The 9793-nt window shown below is 40.9% G+C and overlaps 1 protein-coding gene across 2 annotated transcripts in view; it reads right to left on the bottom strand.

Moving 5' to 3' along the window:
* LOC106806240 (parathyroid hormone/parathyroid hormone-related peptide receptor-like) overlaps positions 1-9793 on the bottom strand; it is a 36550-nt gene that overhangs the window by 13662 nt on the left and 13095 nt on the right. For both annotated transcript variants that reach the window (XM_014808115.1, XM_014808123.1), the window contains exons 2-5: positions 5270-5365; positions 3284-3394; positions 1998-2131; positions 1663-1757 (exon numbers count right to left, since the gene is read on the bottom strand). In XM_014808115.1, coding sequence (XP_014663601.1) covers positions 1663-1757; positions 1998-2131; positions 3284-3394; positions 5270-5354 — 425 coding nt within the window. In that variant the 5' untranslated portion in view covers positions 5355-5365. The remainder of the gene's footprint in view (positions 1-1662; positions 1758-1997; positions 2132-3283; positions 3395-5269; positions 5366-9793) is intronic.

Below are 9793 nucleotides of genomic sequence, written 5' to 3'. Positions count from 1 at the left end.
CACACACTACACGACACAACACACACGACCAACACAACACACAAACCACACACAACACACACACACACACACGACACACACACACACACACACACACACACACACACACACACACACACACACACACACACACACACACACAGGCAGACACCCAGACACACACACGCACCACGCACGCACGCACGCACGCACGCACGCACGCACGCACTCGCACACAGACAGACAGACAGACACACACACGCGCGCGCACACACACACACACACACACATATACATATATATATAATATTATATATATATATTGCCACAGGTCGCTCTCTGATACGTTTATAATAGTGCCACTAAAGGCCGCATGACCTATTGCTTTTGTTACATGTTGGTATATATAATTATATACAGTATACTGCCGCACTTTGAACAACATGTTGGTAATATATTCGCCCACATTCAAATATATCCGTCAGCCAGTGTGCTATCCAAGACTTTATAACGACACGATGATCGCAGTATATGGCCCGAATTATTCAGTGATCTCATCGAAATCACGAATTTAGCGAAATTAATTAAAATAATTTTTAACATTAAAATTACTGTCATAGTAGAGCCGACTTTTGCTATAAATACATAAAAGCAACAAGGTGGGGACATAGAAAGTAGAGAAAGGAAGAAGGCGAAGAAGGTGGTAGAGATTGTGGAGAAGAAAATAGAGGATCGAGAGAAGAATGCCGAGAAGGAAAGAAAATAGAGTATGTGTAGAATCTAGAAGAGGAGAGGAGGGTAGCGGATGGAAGCCGATAGAAGAAGGGGGAAACGCAGCGTATATGTGATAAGATTTAGTGATTACTGTTGTTGAACATGCACTCATTTGTTTCCCGCGTACGATGTATATAATGACAAAGAACCCATATAACCAGTAGGTGGCGCAGCATGCCAAAATTGGCAGTGCGCATAAACACCACAGCTCTAAGGAAAAACTGAAAAGATTTTGACAAACTGATCTGCATCAGAGCATGTTGGTGAAAGAGTATGTCGTGCCACGTACGCTAGCAAAGTGCACATTCTTACGTGCACATCTTCTACTTAATATATGTAAGAGATAGATTGTAAGAACCCCGTGGGAGATAGGTATGTGGATCAGGTTACTTCACACTTCGCAGAACAGCACTACTGCAGAACAACCAAGCAAACCGGGTTATTCTAAGAAAAATTTGACAAAAAGTCAAGAGCAAAAAATCAACCAATCAAATAGCTCGCTGACAGCGCGGGTCTAAATCGCCCAACGCACTGCATTTTAACATAGGAGTCTCCGCGATAAATGCAGTCCGTAATTAGTGCGATAATTATACTCAATTTCATATCATTATATTAAATTTATGCGTGTGAAAACGATACCACTATTTGTGGATGGCATTTCTACCACTGGTATGAGAAAATCTGCTGCCATGCCAATACATGTAGTGACAGAGTATCAAATTCTTGATAATTGACTACTAATATATGAGAATATCAAGGAAATCGAAACCATTTGTAATTATAGAACGCTATTAACTACGACATGCCAAGCGAATCGCACATGAAATAAATTATCGGCTTGGTATTATGCTAATTATTTAGTCATAGCAATGCGGTAATATTAGATGAAAAACGAATTATATATCTTACTTGAATGCGAGTAGAATGATGACCGCTATCGAGAGGGTTGCAAGCGATATACCATAACCAATACACTCCATCAGCTTTAACTTAGGCATATATGGCTACGTCAAAGAAAGAAAACGAATAGTAGGCTACCGTCAAAACAAGTATGAACATAGCGCCATGTTTGCCAACTAAAATCATCGCATACAAACTATGTTTCCCTCCTCATTCCCCATTCCGTTGTACAGTGGTTAGTCCCAATAACATTTATTATCTCAAATATATAGTATATAATATAATATAACATAAAATTATACTGCATAAGTCAGATCTCTTTTCAAGCACGCCATTACGCATACCAATATAAGACGAACTTCTTTTGAATCCTCAATGTTGAATTTGGCCATGCAGTCCGTATAGTTACTCCACGTTTTATTATGATTCGTGTTAAAATACCATGTGCCGTCCTCCTCACACGTTCGCGTAGCAAAACCTAAAAACAGTAAATGACATTATGCTGTCAGTGGATTTAACATTAGTTTGAGATAATCCGTGAAATCGTGCCTGTTTAAGTAACTAGTATGTTTTAACGTAACTGTTTGTGTCATTTCTTCAACTTCATAACGGCATTAACTGCCCAGCCAATCAGTCATAGAAGAAGAAGAGGAGAAGGGAGACCATTGTGTGTGTGTGTGTTGTGTGCTGTGTGTGCTGTGCTGTGTGCTGTGTGCGGTGTGTGTTGTGCTGTTGTTGGGTGCTGTGTGCTGTGTGTTGGGTGTGTGTGTGCTGTGTGCTGTGCTGGTGTGTGTTGACTGCGTGCGTGTGTGTGTGTGTGTGCATATATATATATATATATATTATTCACTCCTGATATTATAGTATACGGAATACATTTGCAATGAAAGATAACGAAACTACATAAATTCCTTGGTCAAAACACTAGTGCCGGTTTCCAGTAGTGTCGGTTTATTTAATCGTCAATTCGCAGACACTAGTTTGTTAACACATCTTCCCCATTTGTTAACAGTTCTTCGCGAAGATTATCATTTGTGTTATCATTATCAGCGCTACCATTTGTCATTTGTCATCCTTCACTGTGGATTAAACCGTTTGCACACTCTTAACACTTAATTGATAAAATATAAATAAAATAGAAAAAAAAAAAGAATAAAATAATAGCAAATTACCTGCCCGGTAACTAATTACTCTGCACATAATGCGCAAACGTATTATGTAGTAATTACCGTCTTACGTAATAATTACTCCGTTGCATACTCTGCACATAGTGCGCAGTGTCACGTCATGTTGGTAGCTAGCTTTACCTGGGCAAATGCACACGACGCATAGCATTACCGAAATCTTATGATCCTCGTGGGTCAAATCAGGACAGAGGGCTCAGTGGTAAATTATTTGTTTGCCTAATATCTAAGCTGTGCACCTGTGCGTCTGTCTGTATCGTTCTCAATGGACCGACAGAGAAATCGATGAACGAATACATCTCCGGCTGCTATTCTGTTCGAGTTGACATGCATCCGATTTGCAAATATCAGACAGAGTGGAGGATTACCAATAGATCTGATACCCAAACACTACGTTCGTGATTGTCACCAGGGGAAGTAATCCAACTTGTCAACCGCTAACTTACCTGAACTGTCAAATCCGACGACGTAGGCTGGGCAAGGTACGATCGCCGTTGTCCCCGCCTGCGTGTAGTTCCAGCATACTAGACTATCGAACACCAGCGGGCAGTGTAGCTCTTCACGAGATGAAAAGAAACCATTTTGAGTGTTAATAGTTCACCGCCTCCGTTGGTCCACTAATACGCATATAAATAACAATACAATACATATACACATACGTATACAAATAAAATACAATACACATAACAATAATACACTAATAAACGTACAACATGTGCACACGGGGCGTGCAATGTTCATATGGCGTGAAACAGGTTTCCCAACGTATGTGTCGAACAGGCGAACTTAGCAAATGCGGAAGCGCGAACCACATCTTACGGTGTGAGCTCCGTCTTGGCGTGAATTAATATGTCACTATAGGCTGTGCCATTTTGGTTAGAAGGAACATTTAAATGAAGCCAAATTAGATCAATTCCAGTTTTGATAAAAACCTGATTATTATAATTAATTATAACTCTGTTAAATGATAATTTAACAAGATGTAATAAAAACGTCTTTCATACTGTTTCTCTTTTGCGCCAGGACCCACGCGGCAACTTTGCTCGCTTTTCCCTACGGCCGGCAGTGATTGTACAACTGGATGGAACTCGCATCCACATGAAATTACCACATGTATTATCAGGGGTCAATACAAACAAAGTTTGGTTTTATTCACTTCCGAAATTATATTAGGATCAAAGCTTGGACAAACTTGCCGACGTGCAACGTGAACGCTGTAGCAGCGTTCATGACTATTGAGCACATACTGCGAAACAATGCATTAATAAACGATCATTCACTATAGTCCTTCTATCGGATTTAAAAGCGCAGAAACATGATTGATAAATGGTTATTTATATCCGGTCGTTACGTTCCCGGAAGCGTTAAAATACGCTATACACGCTACTACAAAGCCATACTATTAAATAGTCATTATCTCAGATTCGGCATCCATCGCTACATGCATGACTATAAGAAGAGGAGTCGATACCCCTATACGCGAATAACTGTCATTTATCATTGAGTGGACGAACCGTCATATATGATTTAACTCTTCCATAACTAATCTTACGTACATATCGTTTACATACGCGCCGAATACGCAAGGTTCGCCCCGTCGATGTTTCGGTCAGCATTCGATAAATTCCGGACATATTGTTGCGCGCGAAGCGTACTACACACGAGGACTATCGTGACGTCAGCAAATGGTCGATAAACGAAGGATGCCGGAGGAGGAGGCATGAGCGAAGCGCTGATTGCGGGCAGTCGGCGCTTCACGATCAGATATTTTTTTTTATCTGGGGACCGCAGCTCGATGCACAGCTGACGGATGTTGGCCATGTATTCCGGACTCATTCGTTTACTTTAATCTGTGAGTGTGACACGCACGTTCACGACGACGACTAGGTAAACGAACATGCTTCAAAGGCACCCTGACAGCCACAGGCACTTGAAACGTCTCAATAAAAAAAGAGGTAAATAAACACGAAATGAATCTACTACCAAAGTCTTAATGTTTCTCTACTCTATTTCGCCTATAATCACCTGTAAATGCCGGTCAAATGCTCATCTGCTACACACAAGTACACCGCACGCCCGCCCTGTGTTGTTTATGCATCAAAATAATCGATACAAGCAACTAAACCACGCATGCGCGCGCGTGTGTGTTCTTGTAAGTATGTGTGTGTGAAAAAGAGAGTGCGTGTTTGCGCGCGCGCGCGCGCGTGTGTGTGTGTGTGTGTGTGTGTGTGTGTGTGTGTGTGTGTGTGTGTGTGTGTGTGTGTGTGCGCGCGCGCGCGCGTGAGTGTATGTGTATGTGCTTGGTTATGCGTGTGTGCGTGTGAGTATGTGTGTGTGCTTGGTTGTGTATGTGTGCCGCTGCGTGTGTGTATGTGTGTGCTTGGTTGTGTACGTGTGCGCGTGCGCGTGTATGCAAAGGCTTCATTTCTCACCGACAGGTGCCGTAGTGTTGTTTGCCATCTCTCTGCAGAGCTCCGACTGATGGAATAAAATCTCCCGCTGCTTCTGCTTCGACATCGTGCACGAGTCTGCAACACAAAACGACTGGATACAAACAGCGCAAAACGCGCATACTTACACCATCAATGATTTACGCCTACTAGAAGACGAATTTACAAATCATACTCACCGTGAAATATTGAACAGTGTTTCGCACTGCTAGCCACGAAGTTACATGTTTTATTCCCATATTTCCCCGAATATTCCCATATTCCCCTTATTTCCTTATTGTGCATTCCATAGTGACATTCTGCCACAGCTTGACAACCGGCAGTGTCGCAGGAATTACACAACAATTATATAAAAATATAATGTATTTATAAATGACATAATCTATGCAGCATATACAATGATCCATGTAAAATTATATTACATAGTTATTCGGATCTCTCAGTCTCCGGCTGTCAACGATATGTCACAGCATAAGAGCTAAAAAAATCTACAGAGAGCTTCCCTATCGTGTAAGTCATCATTGAACTTGTAATAGTCCAATGTTAATTGATAATGAGCGTTATAAATGTTGTCATATAAAATGTGTCACGTAAAATCATCAAATTCAGAACCCCGCGGGAGGAACAGTACGAAAGTAATATTACATCCCCTGAAAATTCCTAGCAGTTCATTAGTTGGGCGTACCCTTGAAACTGCACGCAGTGATTGAAACTTTGTCGTATCCGTATTTTATTTCATATTTTTCTGACAAACGAAAGAGGATATGACGTATAGGGCTAAATAGTAATCCTAACAGTCCTTATTAGGATGCACTGCTAACTGTACAGCGCGGGTATCTCATATGTATGTGTACTCAGGTAATATGTATTTGTCATTATTAACCCCTGGTGTGATGTATATCTGCATTCAAATAGCTGATCTAAATAGCTAGCGGCTATATACAATCACAATTACACAAATGCGTACGCATATTCACTCGGCACGCACATCCATGTGAGCACGCACGCACGCATGTACGCACGCACGCATATGGCAGGCGAGAAGGGACATAAATGATATTTAATGACCGTCACTAATTCTATTTTATGACCATCATTAAATCGATTTATGTACCGTCATTAAATCAACCAATCAGATGCAACTTATTTGTGCTCAGCCAATCACAAACATGGAATTATGTACCGTCATTAAATCGATTTATGTACCGTCATTAAATCAACCAATCAGATGCAACTTATTTGTGCTCAGCCAATCACAAACATGGAATTACTGCTACAATAATTCGTATTTAATGACGGTCATTAAATCGATTTTATGACCGTCACTAAATACCCAGGTGAGAAGGGACATAAATACTTCCGTACATAAATCAACCAATCACAGCCTACGATACAAAGATCCGCCAGGGCGGCGCCAGCTATCTTCCGTACCGCGCCATCATCGCTACTAACTTGCCTACGTTTTGAAATAAGCCAGATCGGAAAGTCCCGCCGCCATATTAAGGTCAAAGACAAAGCACAATATCCCAAATTAGCACAATCATATTTATAAATGTTTCTATAAACAGGAAGGCACCTGTGAATTGAAGTACGATGTTATTGAAAAGAAATATAGATGAAAAACCTAGACGTTCCGAGGCAGCTGTTATCTTTGTATTAGACGGGTCCTCGCTCGACAGTTCCACGCGACGTCAGTGTAATGCGAGTGAAACTGTCGAGCGCGGACCAGTCTAATACAAAGATAACAGCTGCCTCGGAACGTCTAGGTTTTTCATCTATATTTCTTTTCAATAACATCGTACTCCAATTCACAGGCGCCTTTCTGTTTATAGAAACATTTATAAATATGATTGTGCTAATTTGGGATATTGTGCAATGTTTGTGTTAATGCAGAAAGTAAAAACGCACGACCGTTGACATTTTTCGCGTACTTCTCAATGGCGCGCCGAGGCAATGTTATGCCCCTTGCACTTTGTCTTTGACCTCAATATGGCGGCGGGACTTTCCGATCTGGCTTATTTCAAAACGTAGGCAAGTGAGTAACGATGATGGCCGGGCGGGGAATTATGTACGGAAGATAGCTGGCGCCGCCCTGGCGGATTTTTGTATCGTAGGCTGTGATTGGTTGATTTGTGTACGGAAGTATTTATGTCCCTTCTCGCCTGGGTATTTAGTGACGGTCATAAAATTGATTTGATGACCGTCATTAAATACGAATTATTGTAGCAGTAATTCCATGTTTGTGATTGGCTGAGCACAAATAAGTTGCATCTGATTGGTTGATTTAATGACGGTACATAAATCGATTTAATGACGGTACATAATTCCATGTTTGTGATTGGCTGAGCACAAATAAGTTGCATCTGATTGGTTGATTTAATGACGGTACATAAATCGATTTAATGATGGTCATAAAATAGAATTAGTGACGGTCATTAAATATCATTTATGTCCCTTCTCGCCTGCCATACACGCACGCACGCACGCTCACGCACACGCGCAGTTTTTTCATCGTATTATCGGTTTCGCTAGGCCTAAACATTTACCACGTCTGCATAATTTTGCATTAGCTTTATCATCCTATACCTCTCACCATTCAATCATGAATTCTATCAGATTTTATCGTATATAGTTGAGTCTCGACTGCATGTCAGCATGATGTAATTACGCAAAGCGTAACTCAATCAATCAGTAACCGGACACTTTACATCGCACTTATGAGGGATGCAAGCAACTAACATGATGTGCACAAACGCTCGAGGCAAAAATAGTCGTTATACGGGTTCGCTGTTTCCTATTTCAGTAAATCGACAGAACCAATGTTATTTTTTTACATGGCTATTAGTTACCTGGTGTATTTAAATCTGATTGCTTCAAACGTCAATATGTAATTTACCGATTTCAGCACAAAACTCATTTTAGCACTAATAAAGTATTTCGAAATTAGACGCAGCATATAAGCGCTAATGTGTCATTGGTGTGAGCTCTATCAGCAATACATAATGTGCCTCTAATCAGCCATATGTGCGTACATAATGTTAAAATAATAAAATTTTGACACGAAACCCTCACCGCAAAACAATTATTCCAACGCATTATAAGCACAGACGTATAGACAACTGTCAATGCACATCTGTTATAGATTTCAAAGTAGTTTTAAACAGCCTCATTATAAAACAGTTTATTAAATAGCACAGACTGTTGAACCGACAGTATAAAGTAATGTTTATGATGTTAACCTCTTTCAAAATGAGCAAGTTGACAACTGCGATGCTGTCGTCATCGTTGTCATTATCGTCATCATCGCCATCTATAACTCGTATAATCCTTTGCGTACCATTCGACTACAAGACTGGAATTAAGTACGCAATTCATTCGTATTCATGACGCGTAGTTGTATATTCAAAGACGGCGATCAAAGGGCCAACGACGCCAGTAAAATTCAATATGTCCCATTCTCAAAGGCGCGGAAGTTTTTTTAACAACTGTGGCCTACTTTAGTATACACTCTATTGCGTTAGTGTAAAATAAAATACCTCCGGTGAGATGTTGACCTGCTTTTTTAGCGATCTATAAATAAAGCAGTGTTTAATTTATACGTTTGGTGTGAACAAGTGCCGCGGAGCGACAGCGCTCATCTAACGTCTACTGCGGTGACTCTGTGGTGGAGTGGTGGGATTCTAGTAAACCCTGTTAGTCCCAAATGTGTTCACATACACGCCGAAACAGTGGAAGGCACAGGGATGGTATCAGGAACCTTCTCAAAGAAATGTTCGTTGGGATCGTTATGAAAGTTGCCACGAGATGGCGCGTACGTTTAAGTGTCTAAAGATTAAAGATGGAAGCTCCCATCGTACGTAGTAGCAACAACTATTTGCAAAACAGAATAGGTAAGCACTCATCCATTTACCTACGCAAGCCTACAGGCTGAAATAGAGAGCTGCTACCTGTAACTAATTAACGCAGGCAAAAACTACACAGTACTATCATCACCACATGCACTGGCAGTGGCATCCGTTACATGTAACACACTGACAGTACAGAATGCCATAGAAATTATACGATTTAAGGAGCATAAACCGTCTTCAACCAAATTTAGCTTTTGAAATTTCACTGTCACATTGTATCCTCATACATCCAGGCATGTATAGATTCTACTAGCAAACTCGGCAGTCAAATTCTTTCTAACAGTAAACAAATCCATGTTTAACCCTCCTCTTGAGGGTCAAAAGTTTATCCGACGCTTACTCTTCGCATGTCAGCAGAAAGTACATTTCATGGTCCTTTCAATAAAGCCATAAAAATGCTAGGTCCGTCAGACCATGTCCTCAGAAAATGTCTAAAATCTGCCCTGTGCCCTATTGACCTTTGACCTGTGCCCTCCAATATACACCGACTATCACGAGCCTAGGTCGAGCCGTTTAAATTTGTGCTGCAATTCTGCATTTCCTCCCTATACCTTAAGTTAAAGAGGGAATGTTCCCCCTTCTTTTACACCTCTTGACC

This window comes from Priapulus caudatus, unplaced genomic scaffold (genome assembly GCF_000485595.1).
Source record: "Priapulus caudatus unplaced genomic scaffold, Priapulus_caudatus-5.0.1 Scaffold8, whole genome shotgun sequence".
NCBI classification, from domain to species: Eukaryota; Metazoa; Priapulida; class Priapulimorpha; order Priapulimorphida; family Priapulidae; genus Priapulus; species Priapulus caudatus.
This window is presented reverse-complemented; position numbering and strand designations above follow the sequence as displayed.